The sequence below is a fragment of the Protopterus annectens genome, chromosome 10.part0 (assembly GCF_019279795.1).
Source record: "Protopterus annectens isolate FY-2018-M chromosome 10.part0, PAN1.0, whole genome shotgun sequence".
NCBI classification, from domain to species: Eukaryota; Metazoa; Chordata; order Ceratodontiformes; family Protopteridae; genus Protopterus; species Protopterus annectens.
The window spans coordinates 980,038,961-980,065,740 of NC_056744.1; the positions used below are offsets into that span (position 1 = coordinate 980,038,961).

Below are 26,780 nucleotides of genomic sequence, written 5' to 3' on the forward strand. Positions count from 1 at the left end.
TTCTCTTGCCTGACCTTTAGGAGTACCTTGGGGAGGACAGGCAGTGGAGGAAAGGCATATACTGTAAGGTTGTTCCAGCTGAATGACAAGGCATCCACTTTCCATGCTTGTTTGTGATAAGTCCTTGTGCAGAATCTCTGAGGTTGGCAGTTGTGAGGGGAGGCAAAAAGATCTATGTCTGGGCATCCCCATTTCCTTGTTATCATGCTGAAGATTTGTGGATTTAGTTTCCACTCGTGAGGATCCATGAGGTTTCTGCTTAGTTCGTCTGCCAGAGCATTTGTTTTTCCTGGCAGGAATTGTGCTTGCAGGTGTACTTGGTAGGTCAATGCTGTGTTCCACAAAATCATGACTTGCCTGTAGAGGGGGTAGGAATGTGTGCCCCCCTGCTTGTTTATGTACCACATAACTGTGGTGTTGTCCATCTTTATCAGCAGCTGTCCTGGATGAAGTAGGTCCTTGAAGGCTGTCAGGGCATTTTGTACAGCTAGCATCTCTTTTTGATTGATGTGAAGATGCCTTTGGCTTGGGGGCCATGTGCTCTGAAAACATTTTCCTGCCATGTGGGCCCCCCAGGCATAATCTGATGCATCTGTTGTTACTGTTTGCCTGGCTGCAGGTAAAGTGAATGGCTGTCCCTTGTTGAGGTGACAGGCCTGTGCCCGCCATCAAAACTCCTGTTGCAGGCAGGGAAGGAGTGAAATTAATGATTCCAGGCTGTGGCAATGTTGAGTCCAAACACTTTTTAGATACCACTGTAGTTTCCTCATATGCCATCTTGCATATGGAATTAGCAGAATGCAGGAGGCCATGTAGCCCAGAGCCTGCAAAATTTTTCTTGCAGATAACTGGGTCTTTGTTGCCATGCTTTCGAAGTAAGAAGTCAGTTGCCTTTGTTTGTCTGGCATGAGATAAGCCATCTGGGCAGTTGTATTTAAGCTTGCACCCAGGAATATTATCTCTTGAGAGGGTACTAGTTTTCAATTTATTTTTGTTTACTGTATACCCTAGGCAAATTAGTAATCTTTTTACAAATGCCAGATGCTTTAGTAGAATGTCTTTGGTCTCTGCTTGAATAAAGCAGTCGTCCAAGTAGGGATATATTTGAATTCCTCTTTGTCTGCAAAATGCAATTACTGGTGCCAGGCATTTTGTGAAGACCCTGGGCGCAGTAGATAAGCCAAAGGGCAGTGCAGAGAATTGGTAGTGCATTGAGCCAGCTATGAATCTGAGGTATCTTCTGCAAGACTGTCTGATTGGGACATGCAGGTATGCCTTTGAGGTCCAAAGTTACAAGCCAAGCCTTATTGCCCAGCATGGGCAGAAGCTGCTGCAGAGTCAACATTTTGAATTTCAGAACGCCCAGAAAAGTATTCAGAATAGACAGGTCCAGAATTGGTCTCCATGCTTTGTCCTTTCTTGGTACTAAGAAAAGTCTTGAGTAAAATCCTTGTCCCCGCTCTTGTTGTGGCACTGGCTGAATAGCCCTCATGTCCATGAGAGATGAAACTTGTTTTTGTGCCTCTGCCCACTGATTGTGTGGCAGGTCTGGCATACCTTTTGCCTTTGGAAGGGTGTGAAAGTGGAACCTGTAGCCCTGAGAGACTATATTTAGGACCCATTTGTCCTGGGTGATAGTGTGCCAATTTTGTGAAAAAAGTGCTAGCTTTCCCCCTAAGGGTGCTGCCAAAAGATAAATGGTTGGCATTGGCAGAGGGAAGTCATTGGGACTGTTTCCTATATGGCTGTGATTTGTCTTCTCTGCTTTTGGAAGTAGAAGCACCCCATTGTTTGGGCCTGTATGAGCCCTGGGGCTGTTGTCTGCCTCTAGGGTGTCTGTATCTGCCTCTTTGTGGCCTGTCTGACAAGGGAAAGGACCAATTCTTAGAAGGCCAGTTCCTGCTAAATCTGGGTGGCTGTACCTGTAAGAAATCCTTCACTGTCTGCATAAATTTAGCTTTATCCTCCATTTTCTTCAACACCTCTTCTGCCTTAACACCAAACAAAGTATCATGCTGTAATGAGCATCCAATAATTTTGCTTTAACATGATCAGGCAGAGTCTGTTCCTTTAACCAAGCATGCCTTCTAATAACAGAACCTGTTACAGTGGCCCTGCAAGAGGCCTCCAGTGAATTATAACCACATTGCAAAGTATGTTTTCCCACTTGGTTTAGCTGCATGCAATAAATCCTGTAATTCCTTGTTCTCAGAACATTCAGAATTTGTCAACATTTTCTGTTTTAACAGAGACATTAAGTATTGCTGATATTTAAGCATATGAAACTGACAATTTAAAGCCCTTACAGCCAAGGTAGCAGAAGTGTAATCTTTTTCCCCCATCTGTCCAGTGCCCTTGAATCTCTATCGGAGGGGACAGGGTTTTTTGCAGTATCAGCCTTGACCCCTTTGGGACTCTGAGAAATAGTTTCTGGGTCAGCAGCAGGGTTTTTATATAGAAATTTATGAGAATCTGGAACCCTGTAGTATCTGTCTGGCTTAACAGGTGCAGGAGGTAAAGAGTCGGGAGACAGGCCGGACTCTGAAATACGTCATCTACAATGTCTAGAACAGGTGGAATAGCAAGAGGTCTGTGTTGAGGTAGTAGAAGAAAGTCGCTGAGCCTTTTCTTAGAATTTGAATAATCTTGGCTCTCCCAGTGGAAATGCTCCCTCATGGTATGCAGGGTTTCCCCAAATGAGTAATCCTCAGGAGGAGAAGCTGAAGGAATAGATTCTTCAGCATCAGAATCCTCATACGGAGGAATAGAGTATCCCTGTTCTGAAGAGGAGTCAGAGGAAATGGAAACCTGATCAGGGGAATCATATTCAGTATCTTGCCTAGGCCTCTTATCAGGAGGGGGATGGGAACCCCTGATCAAAGTAATTAGGTCTTCGGCCATTTTGAGCATTTGTTTATTAGGCATGGAAGTCTGTCCTGGAGAATGCTGTACTTGTTTCCTTGTCTTTAAAACTGTTTTAGTCTTTGTCTTGGATGCTGAAGTTGGCTTGATATAAAGCTGTGTAGGTCTGAAAACACCCTCAGAAGCCGATGTCTGCTCAGCGGCTCCGGACCCATCTGAGGGATTAGTTTCTGAAGACCCAATACCTTGAGTATCCAGAGGCCTAGTTGTCTCCACGTAGGAGTCGGAGGCGGCCTGTGTCTCTGAGGTAGCGGGTGTCAGGGGCTGCGAAAGCGCCTCACTGAGAACTGGCAAACCGGTGACTGGCATAGAAGAGGCTTTGTCGTCTGTTTTGGACCTCGGATGCCTGTCCTTTTCTTTTTCCCTGCACTTTTTATGAATTCCGGTCGTCGCTTGTTCTGACGGCATTATATAGTTAAACCTTCGGTCAAAGTAATGAAAAGCAAAATCGTACCGACGCTTAATAGCACGTTGGGTAAATCTAGCACAAAACTGACAACTAGCAATGTCGTGATCAGGGCCTAGGCAAGGAATACAGTAAGAATGAAAATCCTTATGAGGTATTTGCTTCCCACAAGAAATACAATTGTTAACTTTTTCTGACATCGGTCTGGAGCAAGAAAAAAAAGTTTCCCCAATGGGGTACTTAGCTTTATAGAAGACTTCGGATCTGAAATTTAATTTCGAAAATCTCAGGAGTCGGCCGACCGGCACTTGCGAACTGCTTTTGCTTCGGGCACCGCGCGGCAAGAAAGACTGAAGAAAATTGTATTGGCTGCATCTTTTATACCCCTGGCGCACTGAGGTCAGGGAAGAGGCAACAGCAGCTGACGCCGGACCAGGACTTTGGAATTCAGGCCGACTGCGGGTAGCCTGCCGGCAGGATAACCCAAGTTTAATGCCTGCAACAGTGAAACACGATGAACATCCACTGAAACTTCCTCATGTAAAGTTTGGTCACAGGGAACATAGTGATGCTAGATGCCATGAAACCCAGAGCTCTCAGAAACTATATGGTTGTAATGGAAGCCTGAGGAAGAAGAGTTTGAAAGAAGATGATGATGAGGGTCAAGGCCTTAGGAAGAGGCAGGGATGCCAGCAAAGACACCATCTGAATCCTTCAACCCGGAAAAGCATAGTCCTGAGAATGAGTCAGAGAAGAGTTGTTGAAGAAGAGAAATGGCAAAATGGAGTTTTTGCAACAGGAACTCTGGAGAGGATGCCTGAAACAGCAGGTTGTCCAAGTAGGGAAATACTTAGATCCTCTGAAGCCTGCAAAAAGCTATCACAGGAGTGAGGCATTTGATGAATACCACTGAGGCAGTAGAAAGCCTAAAGGGCAAAACAGAGAACTGAAAATGTCAGGAAGCAATAGAGAAATGCAAAATCTTCCTGAAAAGGGGATGGACTGGAATATGGACATAAGCACCCTTGAGATCTAGAGAAACCATATAAGCCTGAGGAAGCAAAACAGAGAAGAAAGTCTGAAGGGACAACATTCGAAAAGTGGGCACCTTCAGAAAAGTCTTTAGATAGAAGTAGTTTGAATTGTTCACCAAATACCCTCCTTTCTGGTTACCAGAAACCGCCTGGAGTAAACCCCCCACCCCCTCTGGGATACAGGCACCTCATGAATAGTACCCCGCGTCAAAACGTCCCGAAGCACCTCTGGGAAAAAGGAGAGTTGTTCCCCAGGAGGTTGAGGAATACCCATAAAAGGGGGAAGGGATTTCCACACCATGAATTACCCCTGGTGAATAATGGAAGAACCCAGGAATCCTAAGTAATCTGTAGTCAAATGGGAAGAGAGAGAGACAGTGGCAAGGAGAAAGAGGAAAGTGGCTGGGAAGAATAAGATAGTCAGACAACACTTGGTTATCTGGAAAGGAAGACTTCTGGGGCCCTGAAGTCTGAGTAGACTTGGGTGGAGGAGCCCGCTTGTCACCCCTTTTTGCCCTTAGGAGGAGAGTGAGATTGCCTGTTAACAAAAGCTGGTTTACTGGGGTAGTTTCTCTGAAATTTAGGAAAAGGAGAAACAATCATGTTTGAGATCTTATAAAGCCTTCCCCTTATAATGAAGGGACTTAAACAAATCAGCAGCAGCTTCACCAAACAAGTGTTTATCATCAAGAGGGGCATCCATCAACTGAGCCTTGATAACATCAGGCAAAGGTTAAAGCTGAAGCCAAGAATACCGCCTCATCACTGACCCAAAAGCAGCAGCCCTAGAAGAAGTGTCTCTTGCATCACAACTACATTTGACGGAATGACAAGCCAGCCATGAGGAAGTCCCTAACAGGGAAATAGCAGAAGTTTTACCCTCAGAGTCTGGAAGATCAGATACAACCTGACAAACTTGAGATAGGACAGCCAACACATATCTGGACATATGGATCTGCTAATTAAGAGCCCTAAAAGCCAAGGTAGCCTAGGTGTAAACCTTCTTACCTAGCTTTTCCATGCTTCTGCACTCTTTATCAGAGGGCAGTAACTTGGGCAAAGGAAGCAAGTGAGAAGGCTTGTTAGAGGTCACAGACACCACTGAGGGTTCAACAGCAGAAAACGTGTACAAAAGTTTACAGTCCTCAGACATCCTGTAAAACCTATCAGATTTCTTTGGTGTAGGGGGCTGAGAATCAGGAGCTTTAGAGGCATTGGAAAACGCAGCCAAAACAGGAAGAACAGCAGAAGGGTTAGGAGATTCCATCTGCAGTAACTCATAGTACCTCTTATGGATCTCAGAGACCTGAGCACAATCCCATTTATAAAATTCCATTATCCTGGAGACTGTGTCCACAAACAAAATCTCTTCAAAGGGAGTATCAGGACTAGTAGATTCCACTTCCTCTGACCCACAGTCCAAAGGAGAAGAAATTTAAGAAGAGTAAGCAAGGGATTCCTCATCAGAATCCACCTCCTGCTCAGATGAATCCTGTTCCCTGGGTCTTTTAAAGGGGGCAGAGGACAAGGGAGAGCTGGAACAGAAACACCCTGAGGAGGTTTCAACGCCATCAAAGCACTAAACAAACCCTAAGTGAATGCCTGCCATTTACACTGTGGATCCTTAGGGGCAGGAGAAACGTTTAGTTTTTTGTTTTTTCTTTAAGGTGATGTTTGCCTAAAAAAAGACTTGCAAGACTCTGACACAGGACAGCATTTAATAACAGTAGTAAGGACTAAAATCTGAGGAACACTCCTAGGGTCCTCGGAAATAATCAACTATAGTTCCCCCTGCACATCTGAAATGGATGTCTGCAAAGCCTTCCCGGACATGCTTAAAGCTTGATCCCCACCGGCCTCCAACCCGGTCTCGGCAGAGGAATCCTACAACAATGCCAGGTGAACCTCCATGCATTCACTCACCTCAGGAGAAATGTCCAGTGGAGGCTGAATAGAGGAAGGTTCCAACCTAGGTTTCCTGGCCGCCTTCTTCTCTGACGGCTGTCTCTTGGGGTGGGAAGTTCCCTCCATAGTATCTATCATGAGAAAAATTCTCCAGATACAGCGCCAAAGAAGAAAGTCTACTACGCAAAGTTTTTGGTACAAAAGCCCAACAGATGGAACAGGGCATAAGGTCATGTGAGGTGCCAAGGCAAAACAGACACTTTTTGTGGTGGTCTTTATGGGGAATCTGTCTCTCACACTGGCATTTACCCTTCTTGGATGACATGAAACCTCACAAGCAACAAAAAGACGACCAAAAAAAGAACCCCAATAGGGCACATATCTGCAATGGCTCAGTGAAACCAGCAACGGAACACAGGTGTTCAGCCCCATGATCAAGAGATGGCATTCAGATTGGCAGCAAAGAAGTTCTGAGGATAGTACATCCGGACATCACCTTTATGCCCTATGCTATGTGAGGAGCATAAATGTGACATACAGTGCACCTTAAAGCAACCTACGGCTTTGGTATACTGGCCGGACATTGGGCTGCCCTAGGCAGGGGATCCCTAATGTTATGAATGCTGCAATAGTGAAATGGAAGGACACACTGTTACAGTGATCAATACCAGCATCACTCTTTTGCAGTTCTTTGATGAGGCTGTCAAAAAGGGATTTCCTCTGGATCAAATAACTTGTATTATCTTAACACCAAAGAAAAACAGATAAAGAACAAAAACCAAAACTTAGATAAACAAAAAAATGAAGCGAAAAACGTCACCAAGCACCAGTTTATTCCAAATGTTGAGCGCTTTCGTAAGAACAATATAAAACTTCTTCAGAACACAGCTTAAAATCACAATTGAGCTTAAATACAGTAATTAAGTCACATGACTAAAAATGCCACCCCTCAATTAATCCTTAAAACAATACATACATCTAATATAAAGTTAAACACACACAAGTACCTACACACACAAAAACCTTGCCTGTTTTTGAAATTTAGCATCAAGATTCCTACTTACAAATACCCCCATATGTACAAGCCCTTCGGAAAACACAAATTCAGCTTGTAATTTAAAAATACTATTTATAGTAATGGATTCATTTAAACCAGGGGGTACAGATGCATTACTCCTTAGCTGCCAAATCAGTTCTTTATATTCAAGTAAAATTAATTCAATTAATTAATGTCTCTACCTTACTAACTGAATTGCGTTTTTTTACTCGCAATATAGCTTTGGCTCTGTTTTTTAGACAATCCAACCACAATAGTGATGTTTTGAATCAGGGAGTGGGCGTGTTTGAATGTTATAGAAAGAAAAGTACTTTTTCACCTGTTTTACATCCCTACATTGAGTGTTTTCTTAAAGTTTGCGAAAGTGATTTATATAAACATTATGATAGCCTTGATAAAGGCGTAAAGATGTTATTTCATAATGTTTCCAAGGAAGAAAGATTAGCTATGAATGCCCTTTCTAATGATAGAGAAGTAACAATTAGACCTGCAGACAAGGGAGGGGGGATTGTTATTCTTAATACAACAGATTATGTTAAATATATGGTCACACTTCTGAATGATGATCTTACTTATAAGGAAATAGATAGGAAGATAGTAGACAAGCTAATATATGAAGTACATCATGACCTCTACGATATGATGGTAACTAGGCAGATCAGTTATGAATTTTATTTGTTTTTGTTGATTGAACATCCGCCTATACCAAGTATCAAAGGGCTCCCTAAAATGCATAAGGGTTTAACACCTCCACCCCTACGTCCTATTGTTGCAGGACACCAGTGGGTTACAGAGAACATGTCAATATTTGTTGAAAAAAAGTTAAAACCTATAGTAAATAAAATTAGCACTATCCTAAAAGACTCATATCAATTGATTGATCACCTTAATAACATACAGGACAAGATCTTAGAGAAACACCTACTTGTCACATTAGATGTCAAGAGTCTTTTTACGGTGATACCCAATGCATATGGTCTAGAGGCCATAAGGCATCTATTGAATGTCTTTGGCCTCTATAATAATAGTGAGCAAATCTTATTGAATGCTTTACTAGAAACAGTACTTACAAAGAATGTTATGATGTTCAACAGTTCTTACTATTTACAACAGTGGGGGGTGGCCATGGGCACCCCCTGCGCCAATTCATATGCCAACCTGGTGGTATATGAATGGGAGACTACATGCCTGTTTCCACACATGGCATATAAAAAAGTAATAGCGTATTTCAAGTTTGTGGATGACATACTGTTGATTTGGGATGGAACCCCTGAGGAGCTTGAAGTTTTCATTACAGATCTAGAAAATACTACGGATTTCCTTAGATTCTCTATAGAATATTCCTACTCAAATGTTAACTTTCTAGACCTGAACATCAAGAAACAAAAGGCAGGCAGGATAATTACATCCCTTCACAGAAAAGAGTGTTGGAAGAATACACTATTGGTACACAACAGTATGCACCCCAGATTTATCTTTTCGAACATAATTAAAGGACAGTTCAGTAGGATAAATAGGATTTGCCAAGATAAAGATGAACGCACTACTGAATTTGACAAACTTGAATCCCTTCTTTTAGATAGAGGGTATAATCAGGTTGATGTAGCTTATGTAAAAGAAAGATTTGTCAATGATGATCAGTATAAACCCAGGACTAAGCATCAATATAATAATGGCAATGGACAGCTTGAATCACAAGAACATAAACAAGTAAGATGCATTATCAGTTACACCAGTGATAACAAGTATATTACTGATATAATCAGTAAAAATTGGTCTATCTTGACCGCTAGTGATGAAATAAAGAGCTTAATAGGATGCAGAGCATCATTTACTTATAAAAATATGTTAAATTTGAAAAGAATTATGTGCAATGATAGGTTCAATGACACTATTATCAATAACACCACTAGGGGCACCATTCCATGTGGAGGATGTACATCCTGCAAATGGGTAACTACTGACACAAAATTTTCAAATCCTGAATTAACAATGGAGGTTGTTATCAATTGTTCAGCTAGTTGCAATGATACAAATGTTGTTTATTTAGCAACTTGTGTGTCATGCCCTGCCTTTTATGTGGGCATGACAACAAGGAGGCTCAGGGACAGAATACAAGAGCATTTGTATGCAATAAAGAAGAAGGACCAAAAGAATGCACTATTCAAACATGTCTCAGAATATCCAGACCATACTTTCGTCTTCAGAGTATTACAAAGAAGAACGCCTAATATAAGAAAAGGTGACAATTTCAATGAATTGGAGAGTTTGGAGTTGGACTGGATATTCAGAATTAGAGCACATAAATACCCTGGCCTCAATAGCTATGTCAGTATCAGATCACATTTAAAGAAAAGAAAATATCACTGACATGTGATCCCTAGTATATACCTACTATTAATTCTGAAGCCCTTAGTTAGATAATGAGTTAATATCAAGATACCTATTTACACACAGTAACCTTTTGCTCATATTCTTTAATTAAGCCCTTTGTACTTATTTTATATAGAACTAGATGTTTGATACAACAAGTGTTAAGTGATACATAACTTATTTAATTATATATACTACCTTCATGATATCGTGAAATTATAAACATTCTTGAAAAGTTTGTCCAATATAGTTTCTATGTATAGGCTTTTTCCCCTACACCACCCACTACAGGTCCTTTTAATAATTGTATCTCATATTTTTAAACATGTTCCATACAAATATGGGAGATTATTTAGGGTTTTAGAGTTTAGAGTTTATGTCTCAGTATTTTTTGTATACAATTCTAAATAATTTCATTTGATGAGTTCTGAATGTATACATTCTGTATATTATGAAGTATCCTTTGATAGAAATGACTATTTGAAATTACATGATGCATGAATCAGTTTTGTTTTTATACTTTATAAAATACAGGTTTTCCTATTATATTGCTTGTTCTTAGAAGTGTTGTTTTTAGAAGTGTTGTTTATTTTATGTTTTTTATATATATATTTTTTATATATATTATATACATATTATATTTTATAGTTCTGTCAAAATATATAAGAATGATTTTTTCTAATTTAAATATACATATTACATCATATTTTATATGCTTTATATTCTATACATTTTTATATTTATTTATATACTATGTGCATATATATATCTATACATCCACCTGATATGCATTTGCATTTTTTGGTTAGTATCCACCTATAAATATATATACATATATATTTCATATTTATAGATTAGTACTTTTTATATGCAGTAGAATATTAGTGTATTCAAGAGCGCTATATAAATATCAAGTAAAAGATGGTTTGTTTGTAGTTCACGTTATGATTCCAGTCTCCGTCATTGAGACTATTTCATTAAGTAGAATACATGGAATAACATAGTGTGTGCTTTATATAGTCGCTATGTGTAATTTCATTTTAGAAAGTAGCTTTCATAATATTTGTTGAGTGAATACAATTATTGAGATTTTCTCTTAGATCTTCTCTTAGAAAAATAATATCATGCAATGATTTTTGTTTTAATGCAATGGTTGTTAGTCAATATGTATGCCTAAACATATATTTCTTTTGACTTATGCGAATGCGTTGTTATTTAAGATACACCTACAAAAATATGCTTTGACTTTAAGAATTCAAATGGTTTAATAGATTGGATCAATTAATTAATTAACAGCTGCAGCTACAAGATATATAAGGGAATGATGTATTATTGTGTTTAAACTTGTCTGAAGAAGCGTGCATCTGGTAGCACGCGAAAGCGCTTACTCTCTTTTTTGGATTTTATATGAATTAAAAGCATCTTCAAAATTCGTGGTGTTTGGTCTTCTTCGTTTATACTACTATCAAATAACTTGTATTATCTTAACACCAAAGAAAAACAGATAAAGAACAAAAACCAAAACTTAGATAAACAAAAAAATGAAGCGAAAAACGTCACCAAGCACCAGTTTATTCCAAATGTTGAGCGCTTTCGTAAGAACAATGTAAAACTTCTTCAGAACACAGCTTAAAATCACAATTGAGCTTAAATACAGTAATTAAGTCACATGACTAAAAATGCCACCCCTCAATTAATCCTTAAAACAATACATACATCTAATATAAAGTTAAACACACACAAGTACCTACACACACAAAAACCTTGCCTGTTTTTGAAATTTAGCATCAAGATTCCTACTTACAAATACCCCCATATGTACAAGCCCTTCGGAAAACACAAATTCAGCTTGTAATTTAAAAATACTATTTATAGTAATGGATTCATTTAAACCAGGGGGTACAGATGCATTACTCCTTAGCTGCCAAATCAGTTCTTTATATTCAAGTAAAATTTCATGTGGCCCTCCCCCTCTGGTCAAAACTATCTTTTTCTATACAAGAATACTTAAAAGAATGTGTGGGAAACCTGATAATATATTTGGCTAATGTATTTTTGTCATCCAGCTTGTGAATATCATATTGGTGTTGGTACATCCTTGTTTTAAACTTGTTCTTTGTTTTACCTATATAAAATGAGGTACATTGTTGGCACAAGGCTATATACACCACATTAGTACTGTGACAGTTCAGTCTATGTCTAAAATACATGTTCCCCCACCTAGGTTTAGACACTTCCTCACCTTCCTTAATAAATCTACACTGGTTACAGTGGCCACACTTATTCATGTGCCCACCCTGTAAACCTTTCCTACATCTCTCAAGCATGGATTTAATGCACAAATCCTTTTAGTAACCCACATTTGGTTTGTGCCCAATTTTTTCAAGGTACTCTCCATCAGCTCTATAAATAGGCAATTTTGTGGTTAATAATATTCCTTATGCCATCAAAATGTATGTATACAAGGTAAAATCAATGCACGGTGAAAACTGATACTTTCACGTCTGTTGCTCCCCACCACCACCATCAGACAGTCCCCTCCTGTATTTGTTCCTAGCAGGGGGACATACGTTCCTTCCTCTCTTTTCCTGGTAACCTCGCTAATAATACTATCAAGGAACCATAGGGGTAACCCCTATTCAGCAACATTTTTTTCAAAACTGTACATTGCTCCACAAAGACTACATCCTCACTAACCATACGGGCTAGTCTTAACATTTGCCCCTTCACTAATGGTTTCTTTCAATGAACTGGGACTTAATTGCTGTATTTAAGCTTAATTGTGATTTTAAACTGTGTTCTGAAGAAGTCTGACACTGTTCTTACGAAAGCGCTCAGCATTTGGAATAAACTGGTGCTTGGTGATGTTTTTCACTTCATTGTTTTTTCCAAAGAAAAACAGCCAAAACCAAGTCATCTGTTACAAGGACATCATCAGCACAGCCAAAATTAAAACATGCTGCCTGAAAGACATCTAAAGAAGATCAACTAACTTTCTTAAACAAACACTTTCTGAATAAAGTGCTCTGCAATTTTCTTCATATCCTGATCCTAAAGACATAACTGGAAATGGGACAAATGAAACAAGTCAGGGCTCCAAGGCACAGAAAGGAAAAGTAAACATTTTTGCCCATTTTCTCCAAAGAGTTAGACTACTTAACTTGTGGCAAGGTGATATGGTTTCTGGGGCCTGAAAAGTCACAAAAATCTCACACTGCTATACAACATATGATATAATCTCACTCTCTCTCTCTCTCTGTCAATGGATACATTCCCAGACATATGGAAATTAACATCAATTTCGTCACCACATTTAAGGCCCAAAAGCAGTGTTTAATCACACAAGCCTATCTCATTACCATCACTTCTATATAAAAATACTGAAAAATTTATTGTTTTACAATTAAAAATCCATTTAGATTCCTATGGCATGCTTAATGACCAGATGCATGTATTCTAGAAAAGGGCATAATCCCTATACTGTGCTATCTTCTCTAACACTTTACTTAAAGCCAAACATTAATGGGTAAAACGGGAGTTATATTTTTTGACTTTGTGCAACACATCTCAGTTAATCAGTATAAACTGCTTTGTGAATAGATACTTTATGACCTTAAAAATTAATCTGGTGCCCTGATTATTTAAAGAATAGGTCAAGTAAGGTACTAAGTGATCAAGCACAATCTACTAAACAAGTAACGAAAAAGAGAGATCCCTCAAAGTTCTGTACTACAACCTCTCCTTTTTTTATTTGGTTTATGTACTGGCAGTCAGTTTCACACAAATTTAGAGCATCAGTTATGTAACTGATAAAATTCTGTGAGTGATCCAAAAGGGATACAGTAATGCAGACTCTGCACCATCTATAGATCTAGTAAAGGCCTCTCAAGCGACTGATTTAGGCTAAGCAGTGGAAAACTATGTATTTAGAAGGGTCTTCAGACAATGCAAAATCTATTTTTAAAACATTTTTAAAATACAGGCTGTACTATTACATATTAACAGAATTTCTAGACTGCTAACAAAAGAGCCAGAAAGCCTCTAGTCAATAGGGCAAATATTTCTTCCTTAGGGTGGTCGCGGTGGTACAGCTGTTAGAGTTGTTGCCTCACAGCAAGAGGCTCTCCGGTTTGATTCTCTGCTGGGGTGCCTTCTGTGCGGAGTCTGCATGTCCTACCGGCGTTAACGTGGGTTTCCTCCCACATTCCAAAGATATGCAGTAGGTGGAATGGACACACTAAAATTGGCTGTAGGTTTGAAAGTGTGTGCGAGTGAGTGGTGCGAATTAACTACCGCAGCAGGGCTAGGAACCCAGAGGTGCAAACTTTGGCTGGAGATGATAGCCACTGCTGAGGTGACACCCCGACCCTATGTGCAAAACGGGAAAGGGGGTTGAGGATGGATATGCCCTACCAGTAACAGTAAGGGCAAACTCCAAAAAATTCAGAACATCTGTCAGTTCATCACAGGAGCATAAGAAAGGTAACATCAGTGCACCATTACAACTGAGTAAAGTTGTTCCATGTACAACTTGGGACCAACCTTTTTATTTGTAGATTAATAGAAATATACTAAAATATGGTCAAAGTAGCAGACTGAACAACATTCTAACTCTAAAGACTGCTAGAAGTTAATTGGTGCATCCCAGATCACAGACAGACTACAGTAGTCACCCTAGATATTTGCTACCCAAGGACTACAAATGAAGAATTTCCTTCTAGTTGTGAAGTCCTTACCCATAGCATATTCCTTTATTAGTACAACTGAAAAAATATTCAAAGACACCACCTGCAAACACTAACACTACCCTCACAATCAGGCTGTAAGGCTCCACATATTAACATTAACTAGATAATCAGGAGGTCAGACAGGATGGCATGAAAGCTTATACATTGTTAATTATGACTACTGTTCACTTATTTTACAATACAGTATTATACATCAGTTGTGTTAAAAAAAAAAAAAAAATTAAGGTTTCATAGAAAATGTTACTGTTGTTACTTTAATCTTTTTTCTTAACATGTAATTAGGCTACAACTGAAAATGGGTTCTTAGTAGTCCAGTGACTTATAAATAAAGAATAACTTGGCTTAGAATGCTTCAAAGAGATCTTACACTACTTCAATGTCGGACTGCAGAAGACAAATATTTTAAGAGCTGAAGAACCAGAATTCTGGTTATGTAAACACAAGATGGAAGGCTATTTTAAAATTGGTTTCTTATAAGGATGACAGAACATTCCTTAACTTGCTTCCCCATATAAGGATTCAATCTCAACTGCAGGTGAGGACAATGCGAATGTTAAGTACCTTAGAGACTTTCCAAAATGATTATCAGGGGGAGGGGGGGGGGGGAATGGTAGCAAGTTCTCACAGTCCTTGTTAATTTTAGAAGCAATGACTTCACTCCACTCTGAATACACTTTACAGGTGAATTTACAGGGGGAAAGGAGACAACCTCCTTAAGCTAGCTCCAGCAGTGGATAGCCTTCATTCGCTTGATGCCTTCAATGTCAATTCTAGCAGGGGACATACATAAAACAGTGCCTAGCACAAGCAAAACAAATATTGGAGGTAGCAAAATACAGCAAGAGATCTGGGCAGGGCCATGTCCACAGAATCAGACTATATCTCCCCAAGACTTGTAGCCATTCAGACATATTTCACCAAATTTCAAAGAACACTATGATATATCCAATGCACTAGGTACAACAGTGAAGCCAATAGGCTCTTGAAGTTCAGGAAGCCACTCAACTTCTAATGACAATTCTGAGTTTCAGAATGGAGAATCAAGAAGTGGAGTTGTCTTGAGGCTTGAAAATACAACTATGTTAAGAGGACTCACCATCTTACTCCATGCTGACAAGCCAATATCTATGCTTGTACAGGGAAATGACAATGGAAGAACAGGACTCATTCCCACAGGTGTATGTTGCGGGGGGAAGCAACTCCCCCTTGCCACCTTTTAAGTTCTAAGCTGTCAGCAAGAAGAGGGTTGAGTGTAATCCCCATGGGGCAGCTTAAGACCAGTGATGGGACAGATGTTGCTTTTTCAGTAGATTTAATGAGTGGAAGCTTGGGCTTGTGCCTGGTTCCCTCCTTTACTCTTTTTCTTGCTGATCATGGACAGAATTCCCAGACAACAATCTCCTACCACCCTTGGGCTGACTTATTCTACACGGCTGAAATCATTCAAGTAATGAGACAGGCCTCAAGCTACTTAACCCTTCTTCTCTGGGTACACAATTAAGAGGTTTGCACTTGTGATAACACATTATGATCACTCCTCATGCAATAAAAACTGCACTGATATGCATTCAGGTCAAGCACAATATCTGATGGTTGCATGGGTATAGTTTCCGTTTCTTTTTCACGGGACAAAGGAAATGCTCAATTATACTGATTATTTACAAGACATGAACTTTAGGCATGCCAAAAAAATGTGAGGAAATAGGGCTAGAAGTTACCTCCTAGTTGGATTACATGATATCATAGCTTATGTTATCTAGAAGTCTTAGCACGCTCCCAAATAAGAGAGAGAGAGAGAATGCATAAATTCTGTAATGAAGGGGGTGGAGGTAACTGGAGAGGGATGATGCACACTTGTTCAAACCTTGCAGTGTCATAAGCTGATTAATGCAATGGGGAAATGCCTTTCCCAGTGAAGAAAAGACCTGACACAATTAATTACAATAAGCTGAATTACAATGGGGTTGCATGTGTGTGTGTGTGTGTGTGGGGGGGGGGGGGCATTTGCTATTGTATACACAAAAGAGAAATTCTGCACTTTTATAAAAATAGCAATAACTGAAATGATACTCGCAAAATGCCCTATACTAGTGGGAGTCTTCATAAGTAAGACACGGAAAACCTACAATGGCTTTCATGTACTAGCAATAATCTGAAATTACAGCTGCTGCTTAGTGCAAAAAAAAATGTAAGTGTTCTGTCACTCTTGCATGACTTATATTTGCACCACCATATGTGGTGTATAAAGCGCCAGTTAGGATCTTCATTCGAATGGCAGATATTTTCAATGTACGTGGAAAGGAGGAAGAAAAAAAACTACAAAAATCATTTTTCCACACTGATGCCATTAAGTGGTTATGGTGATCTTGAACCTTGGTGACATTAGCTCAGGGAAAATGTCAGATGCATCCATTGACTTTAATGGACACATGCTGCACATGAGCAGAAATGTGTCCATTAAAGTCAATCGACCCATGCCTAAAATTATGTCATCAGGGAAAACACAATTCATTTGGGCCGTTGTTTCAGTACAGTGTTTACAAAAAAAATAAATGCAAACTATTTGAAAATGCATCACTGCACTTTTCTCATCAGATAATGTGATGCAGAGCTACATTGTGGCAAAACAGTTTAAGAAAGATCCAGGAACACCTCCATTGCTGAGCAAAGGACACACAAAGTAGCAAAGGTAATTCTACCCATCACTGTGCAACCTTAAAATGATGTTATGAAATTTTAGTTACTTAGGCTTCAAGAAGCAAAAAATGTATGGACATTTAATCATTCTTAACAAAATATAGCAGTGTGTGTGTGCCACCTAATGAATCATTTCTGCTATACATGATGCCCTCTCACATTAAGTAATTCAAGTGCCTGTATCTTCATTGGCTTAATAGTTAACACATTGGTAAACTCTAAACTCCAAATCTCTCCAAAGAGAAAGTCTGGACATGATGACTACAACTGACACTAGGAAAGCAAGGCACTCAAGTTCAAAGTAAGTATTTAAGGGAAATAAAGATAAATCAACATGGAATTTTATAAAAGTGAGGTTAGATCTAAAACTGGCCTTTTTACACTATGCATGAAATGTGCAGTTTCTGTCTTTAGAAGATGCAAACTTTTTTTATTCTACATACTAGGTAGCCTATAATTTCTGAATCAAACAGACACAGCAGCTTTCCTGACAGCTCAACGCTGAGTTCCCAAGTTACATCTGACAAGTCGGCGGTCTTATTTTAAGTACCTTAACCGAAGATATGGCAGTCTTTTCATCAGAAGGATCCTCATCAGAATCTTCCCTTTGAATTTGTTTCTTCTCCATGGAAAGTCTACGATGGCTTTCAGATGGCAACAATGATCTAAATGACTGCTGTTCAATTTCATCCTCTGTCATGGACTCATCAAACTTCAGTGAGTACTCTGTGGCTACTGAAGTAGAATCTGAAAGTAATTTTAAACATATGAAAATTTGACATTGTTGTTTATGTACTGTAACCTTTTTTATGCTATACACATTGATGATGAGCAATTAGTTTTTCAAACTCTACAAGTGAAAAAGAAGATGCAGACTAAAAAAAAGTAGGAACCAATCTCACTGCAAACACACAATGCTCTCCTGCATGAAAAAGTACACAACAACATGTAGGAGAGTGTTTTTACAACAGTAATTACATCACAAATGGGACACACCCACAAGTCTGTCTGTCTGCACCCCTCCCCATTAATATAAAAGTGGAGAACTAAAGAGAGGGTTGAAAACATCAGATGCTATAGCACATGGTTAGATATCTTTAAAACTGCTAATGCCTAGCTTCAGGAAGATCAGCTGGTACAATTTCTAAAAACAATCTGAATAAACGCCTCAGAGATCAATAAAACATCCACAGTGTCAGTGCTATGCAGTATTACTTTATGTCAGAAGTGGAGAAATATAACAGTTTGTGTTTAGAAGCATACAAGCACAATTGCAAATTAGAAAAATGTTCCAAGTGCAACTATCAGGACTTCTGCTACATAGCAATTTTGCAAAAACCTGGAAGCTTTTGTTCTAAAAATTCAGTTCTTCACTGCAAGCCAGTCCAGTAGTGTAGAGTGATGAAGTACTGACTATATCACCAACAACCTAGGTCTGATTAGCAACCCAGAAGCTGGCTGGAAAGGGAAGGGAAAGGAATAAGAGAAAGCCTGCTTGTCTTTTCTTGTTGAGACTGGGATGATATGTTCCAGAACTGCATTCAATCCCCAGTGCAGGCTAGAGACAGAAAGAGACATTTGCCTTCAAGGGGTGGGGCACTCACTGAAGTGACTGACACAGCACTTGCACTACCACACTGTACACCCACAGTACTTGTGGATCTTCCATATATGCATAAGACGCAATGGCACTTAATGGAGAAAAAGATCTGCTGGGTGTCAGCATGCCACAGCACATCTTCCATGAAAGAATAAAACAAACTGATGCCAGCTGTCATGACTTGATGATCACTGACAGAGAGAAAATAAACAAATGTTCCTCATTACAACTATAACAGCCAAGAAGCCTGAAATGGACCAGCGTCCCATATTTATGCATGTCACAGGAGAAGAAGCCCTGATGATATTGAACACTTGTACCTTTTCTGAAGAACTGAATGAAAACAGCAGCAACCACAGTGAGGTTTGAAAATGACAGTGTTGAAAGTTGTCATTTGTTCTTTACAACTTCATTATATTCCACACACACTAATTATATTACTAAATAAAAAAAAACTGAGTCAAAGACAGAGATTGGTGAGCTGAAAGATTCAGTACAGCTTGTGGTATTATAAGAAAAGATCAGATAAGCAGCAGGCTATAAATAGGAGACATGCCCTTATTAAAAGTTGTGGATGTATGTACATCAAGTGAAATCAAAAGTACACAGTTAAAAGAATTAAATTAAGAAATGGAAGTGTGAAAGATAAATATACTGACAGTACCCTACAACAGAAAGGGGGGAAGTGCACCAAGAGCTACTGCTAAAGGACTTCCAAGATGGCTGCAGGCTGCATACTGATCAACAGAATAACTCCTAGTGTAAGAACAGAAACTGAGAAAAAAAAGTGCCATTTAATTTTTTTTGGCGCGGGGGGGGGGGGGGGGTGCAGTTACTGGCTAGTAAATACACTGCCTGGATACCAGCAAAGAAGAAATTTGGAAAACCTAAAAGAAATTCAACCAGGAAGGATGAAGAGAAAATACTGTCTGGGAAAGATTCTGCAGCTTTTCAGCAAAATCAGTTCAAGCTTCAGCTTTGGTTCAACAGATGGCTTCCAGGAATTTAGAGGAAAAAATAAATGAATTGTGCTCAGAGATGATTAAAATAAATGAAACATCGAAGGAATATATACATTTATACAACAAATGCTGAGAAAAAAAGCATGAACTAGCCATTCAACTGAACTGATAAAAATGCAAATAAACAGAGGATGACATGAAGAAAAAGCTGGCTGAATATGAGGCTTCTTGAGAAGAACTGGTTAAAAAGTACTAGCAGCAGAAGACAGCGTGCAGAGAAAACCTAAGATTTTCTGCCATACTAGAAAAACTGGAAGCAGCAGACTATAAATTTTATGAAAGTACAAATAAGCAACTGGACTGGTGTTTCACAACAAAAATGTGTTGATTAAAAAGGGCACAGAGTGTGTGATGCCCCTGCACTGACTCAGTATTCAAGAAGCCTCAATCCTCACCACTGGCAACAGTGAAAGACGTACACAATGGGAGGATAAGTACACACACAGTAAAGTACAATTTCTCTTAACAGCACACAGAGATCACAGTCAGTCTGGAGATGGTTTCTCCTTCTTTCTCCAGATCCCCAATAAGACTCCCCACTGGCACAGTTATAGGGTTGCGATCTCAGCTGAGGGGTCAAGCCAAGACCTCCAGCACCCTCTCTGTCCAACCAGTGCTTCGTGTCCCTGGCCAAGTATCTGACCCACACACACATTTTATTTACATACAAATACACACAAGACACTCCTAGGGAAGGCTGGCACAGGTTTACTAGCTATGCCCCCTTCTGCCCAGACTATAAAGTAGTTATCACCGCCACCAACCGCTACTTATCAGCTACTATAAGACCCTTATCAAAGGGTGACCAATAGTATTGTGTAATGTTACTATTATCCAAATGGTAGTTGTGACCAAGAGAAAGGCTACTTAGGCGTGGCCTGTACAGTGTTTACCAAATACATATGCAAGTACTCTAAGAGCTTACATATGTCTAACAAACATCAGCCACAAAGATAGATTTAAATATATTTAGTAATAAATAAGAACAAGACAATACTCAATAAACAAACACAGTTACTTCAGAGTTCAGAATCACATGAAATATTTTAAAACAACATTGCAGAACAGTCACAAATACATACAAAAACATATAAACTATCTATATTCCTATCTCCCTCTCTAAGAGAGACACTACTGCCCTAAAGTCGTTTACCTACAGACAACATGCATGCAGAAGTAATGACTGGATGTTTCTAGGTCCAAGACAAGTTACAAAATGCAAAGTCTCTCTCTGAGAGAGTTCTTAAATTAATATCAAACATTACTGCTGGGTCAGCTAGGATGACATCATTCTTTGTCACCTGCCTTCAGTGTGTGAAAAATGCATATCTCTCAGATGTGCAGCTGCTAGGAAATCATAAAGCAATACAACAGTTTACATTTTAAACCTAGTAATTACTTTTCTCCAAGACAAAAGAAAGGAACTTCTAGCGCTAGACATCCTGTCTCCTTGTTGCATTAACTAACTTTTATAGCACATCATAAAGCACTTAATTTCAACATATTTTCTTGAAATTTTGTAAGTTATTCTTCTATGTTCCTGCAGGGTATGCTGTGGTTACATTCTTGAAGCTCAGTACATAACATACAGTTCTGTATAAATCATATCAATATTCACAAATGATATAGAATTATTTACAAAATTCCAGATAGCTGGGCTGGCAGTGTCACAGAGTGTATGGTCCAAACCTGGCTATGAGAAACCAGCCAAGACCTATATTAGTAAAGATGCAATCACACCAGCAGAAATAGTTGATCCTGACAAAATTATGGCAGAACTGCAAAAATTGGAGACAGTAGAGTGTTTGTTGAAAATGATTAATGACTGTATACCAAAGTAGAAGAGAAGCAAATTTATCCCAGCAATCAGGGAATGTTAAAAGGCATGCGTGAGATTCAAGCTGTTGTATCAAAGTGTTTTTTTTTCCCTAGAGGATCAAAGTCATTTTTTGACACAGAACAGGCTAAACAGGAAATCAAAAATTTTATGCAATAAAAAGTGAGTTAGCAGACAGAAGGGGACTCTGCTTCTCATTCTTGTGATGGTAAAGTTCATAGACTTTGTCAGAGAAACTTTTACCATTCCACAGGAGAATGGTTGAGAGACAAAGCACAGGAGCGGACTAGAAGAATCGGTAGTACCTCAGACTTGAACCAGAGTCTGGTGTTGGGAGATGGAGATGAAAAGGAAGACAAACAGTAACTCCGAAATAAGTGAATAAATGGAAGACATCTTATCACATTTGTGAAGTATGTTTTTGCAAGAAAAAGTGGCTGAAAAACACTGGACTTTTGTTGACTTTGTTAAACTTGTGGATGGGCTGTAAAGCATATACCCCAAATTATATCATTAATGCTCAGAAAGACACAAACAAGAAAAAAACAATTTTTGTTCTTTTTAGTGTTTGTATAAAACTGCATGTCATATACAGTAAATCAGTTTTGTGTAGTCGGGGGGGGTCTTCTCAGCGAGTGTTGCATGTTTTAAAAATATTAAAGTAAACAAGTACTAGTTTTTAGTTGTAAGAAATACTGGTTTTACAGTATAATGAGAAAAAAGACTGGTCAAAAGCAAGTTTAGTGTGCATATGCTGTGATCGTGGGCTGCTGAGGTGGGGTGTAAAAGTACATTGATTATAAATTTATGTAGAATTAAGATACATTCTCTTTTATTTTACAAAGGTGAATGTCTAGATCAATTCCTTTGGCTTACGGTGTAAACATGAGTTTTTGTACACATGTAGGCTTTAAAAATAAGGCAAAATAATGAAAGCCATGAAAATACTAAGCTTCTTACAACCACAAAGATAGTAGCTTGTTTTCCACTGGCAAAGGTTCAGTGGAGTCCAGAAGTTTGCACCTGAGAAGAGGTGTGCATTTTTTTTTTCTGAGTGAAATTTATGAAGACTCGTTGCTGAGTATGTTTCCATGGAGACAAGCTGTCTGCAGTTGCAAGCAGTTAATCTGGAGAATTCAGGGTATTCTTTGCTGAGGGAAATGCAAAATTTAAAGGTACAATGGCAAGCAGTTCAATAAAAAAATCAAGTCTGAAAGCACGGGAAGTAAATAAGAGGTGGCAACCTCCCCAGCAACCTTAACACTTAAATGGAGTTAACTGAACAGTGTGCAATTTAGCTTTAGTTAATGTTTTCTGAAAGCATATAAGCTGTTTTTCATATCTGGGAGGGGAATAGAGATAAGGAAACAAATAGACAGCAATCAGTGTAAGCGTGAGCACAGGCTGTAGCATGTGCTTTAGCATGGGTAATCTTAATTTCAGTTCAGATAATGTCTGTAGATGCAGCTGTCAACTTCTAAATTAAAAGGGGATGGAGTGTTTTTGTATTTAGTTTTTTTTTGTTTGAAGGCTTTCATTAAAACAAAAGATCAGACTACCAAACATTAGTTATGCATGTAACGCAAAAGCTGGAAATACACATTAAAAAAAAATGTTGTACAAGAGGTGTGAACAGCAGCTTTTTATCACGATGACTATGCTGTCCACATTTTCCTGGAATGTGAATAGCCTTAAGTTATAGATAAAAAGGAAAGAGTATTGAATTACATTAAGAAATGATCAGTGCAAACAGCAATGCTGCAGGAGACGCACGTGAATTTGACAAAGAGAATTTCAGACTGGATATTCAGCAGAATATCAGGAACAGAGGAATAGGGGAGTAATTATGCTCATCGAATGATGGGCTCCAATAGTGACAGATTTGGAAAAAAAAGACAAAAATGGAAGATTTGTGGTAGTAAGGGGTTATTAGCAATTGAGGATTACAATGGCATGCATTTATATTCTACCAAATATTGCTATTACACACCTTAAGATAAGATTATTATTTATAGGTGGGGACTGGAATTTGATTTGCAATAGTGAGGATGTATCGGGGGATCTAGAAAGGGTAGTATAACAAAAGAGGGTAAAGATCCCAAAAAAATTATGAAAATATTTGGTATGGAAGATGTGAATTCAATAATATGAACTTGGACAGAATTTATATATTTCCCAAGGTACAATAACTGGGCTAGACTAGATACAGATTATATTTCACAGGAACATGTGCATTTAGTGACATTTACATGTCAGTAAAATGGAAATCCACACTCTCTCCTTACCTTGCAGTCACCACCGGTGTACCACAAGACTCTGTCCTTGGTTCCCCTCCTCTAACATTTTCACCAACACCCTCCATACTTACACAAAACAAGCCATCCTAATATAGTACACCTTCAAAAAATTACTCAGGAAGCTTTAACAACCACTGAAACATGGTTTCATAACTCATAACTCATGTTCAACCCAAAAAAGACCAAACTACTATTCTTCTCTTGATAATACAACCAATGAAATCATTTCTCATAGCAAACTATTAAGAGTGATTAGGGATGCTTTACAGAGCCAAAAACTTTCTCACCAATGCAACTCAAACTACACTTTCCATTGTTGTCTCATCATCACTCTTCTTTATGGTGCTTCCATCCTTACTAACCTCCAGGCTTCACAAAAATTAAAACTTGAACAACGCTATAATACAGTTGGCAAATTTGCAGCACATACCCCTTTCAGAACCCACCACTTTACAGCACTGAAAATCCTTAATTGATTAGAACTGCTATATCAACTAACATATACACTTCTTACCACATATAAAATTATCCAGCATCCATCTGCCTGTCAAGCACTAAAAAACATTCTACACAACTATGTTCCCAGTTGGTCATTGTGATCCAGTGACCAAAAACTCCTGTCTACAAAGCTAGCAAAATTGTTGACCATTGTCTGTACTCGCACAAGGTTGCTAAAGGCTAGAACTCCTTGTCTGTATCCATCAGGTCTATATCCTCCCTCCCATCTTTCAAAACCACTATGAAAGACTTCCTTGCTAAAATCTGTCTCTGTTTTTGCTCAAAACCAAGATAAACTATATCCCTAAATGTGAATAAGAACCTTTTTATTCCTTATACTGCCTTACTTTCCCTACTCCATCTACTTCCTTATTGCAATCTAATTCTCTTCCCTGACTTTCTATCTAAGTATATCATAAGCCTGTTTTCCCTCACTTCATATTGCAATTCCTGTTTGTATTAGACTAACATACCTTTAATTTCTCTACATACTACAATTTCTCTACATATTAAACGACTGTCAAATAAATTGTATTGATTCTTATCTAATGTTTTTTTATTATGTATAACTTGCTATAATTATTTAAACTGCATATGTTTTTGTTTTATTTTTGAAGTTTGTAAAATTCTTCTTAAAATCTGTTGCAATAATTTGTAGCTTTTCTCCCAGGGCCTCCGCTGAAAATGGACTTCTCCTCAGTCGTACTTTCCCAGAAATCAAAGGTCAATAAATAAATAAAGCAATTTAACTGAAAGCTTCAACACACATCTAATAACTATTTCTGATCATGCACCAATAAAATCAAAGAAAAAAATGCAGAATAATGAAGTAAAAATAAGACAATGGTGCTTTCCCACCTACCTCTTAAAAGACAAGAATTTAAGGAATGGGTAGTGGAAATTATTGAGCGTTATTAGGGAAGATATAAATATCATAAGTTATAGCTAGTGACTGGGATAAAATGAAAATGGAGTTTAAAAATAGGGTCAAAATAAAAGCTTTAAGTACTGCAGAATAAGAGGAATCTTACAGAACAAGAGGAGAAGAAAATGCAGAGTGCTGAAGAGAAAATAAGGGAGTATCTGGAAAATATGCATGAACTTAGAAAGGCTGCAGTTAAGCAAATATTTTTTGATAACTCCAGATCACAAAAACTTTTAGTACGACTTGGGCAACACACAGTTGAAAAAGTTGTTGCCAAACTTAGGGAACGTATAACAAGAAAAATAAAGAGAGATCCTGTAGAGGTTTCAGAGAGAATCCAGAAAAATTGTATTAAGCAGGGAAATGTGGAAATCAAGAAAGAGTACAAATATAAATATTTATGTAAGACTTAATTATGCCAAGGTTAGAGGTAGACCAGGCTCAACAACTAACAATTAAGATAGGAAATGATGAGATAAAAACAGTGATATATAATCAATTTTCAGGAAAGTCTCCAGGAACAGATGGTATTTCTGTGGAAGTCTGAAAGTTTGGAGGGAAGAAAGTGATAAAGATCTGGAAGATTTTGTTTAACATCATTTTAAAAGGAGGGGAAGCACCAACACTTTGCAAGGAAGCTGTGCTGGCTGTGTAATCTAAAGATGAAAGAGAACCTTCCAGATCCAGCTTCATATAGAAACATTTCAATTTTAAACCACAATTATAAATTGTTTATGTCTATACTAGTTAAAAGAATGGCTTTTTGCCAAAGCTGATATGGATCAGTGTGGTTTTGTGGAGAGAGGGTAAACATTTGAGAACATTAATAGAATGATGATCCAAAGAGAAGCAAAATGTAAGAAAATACACCTGTTGTTGGGTCTTGATGCTGAGAAAGCATTTGACACCATAATCTGGTATTTTATGAGAAGGGCATTAGAAGCATTTGCATTCCATGACACAATAATAATGTTAGTTAGAAGAATATATGAAGGATCAAAGGCAAGAATTAAAGTGGGTGGATCCACTCAGATAAGCTGTGTTTGAACAGAGGAATCAAGCAGGGGTTATATTTAGAGCCACTGACAAAAAAAGTAAGGAACAAAGAAATACAAGGATACAACTGGCATGGCAAGCAAAAAAAGTTGGCTTTATTTACAGATGATATTATTTTTACCTGATAAATCCAGAAAAGGACATCTCAGTGTTGTGGAACATGTCGAGACAGTTTAAAGTCTTTTAAAGATATACCATTAATGAAAATAAAATAAAGGCTATAGCTGTAAATTATGTACCCACACACGAATTGCTTCACCAATATACATAAGATGAAGTACTTGGGACTAGGGATTAAAAAAAAAGTCTTCTGTTATGGCGGCTAAGGATATGTGGGAAGAGACTAAACAAAAGATAACACAACAATTGAGAAACTAGAAAAAAAAAAGTTATGTACTCACCA

At 38.4% G+C, this 26,780-nt stretch overlaps 1 protein-coding gene across 1 annotated transcript in view; it reads right to left on the reverse strand.

The window, feature by feature from the left end:
* CEP350 (centrosomal protein 350) overlaps positions 1 to 26,780 on the reverse strand; it is a 3,609,946-nt gene that overhangs the window by 1,176,296 nt on the left and 2,406,870 nt on the right. Inside the window, exon 20 of the mRNA XM_044085746.1 lies at positions 17,693 to 17,889. Coding sequence (XP_043941681.1) covers positions 17,693 to 17,889 — 197 coding nt within the window. The remainder of the gene's footprint in view (positions 1 to 17,692; positions 17,890 to 26,780) is intronic.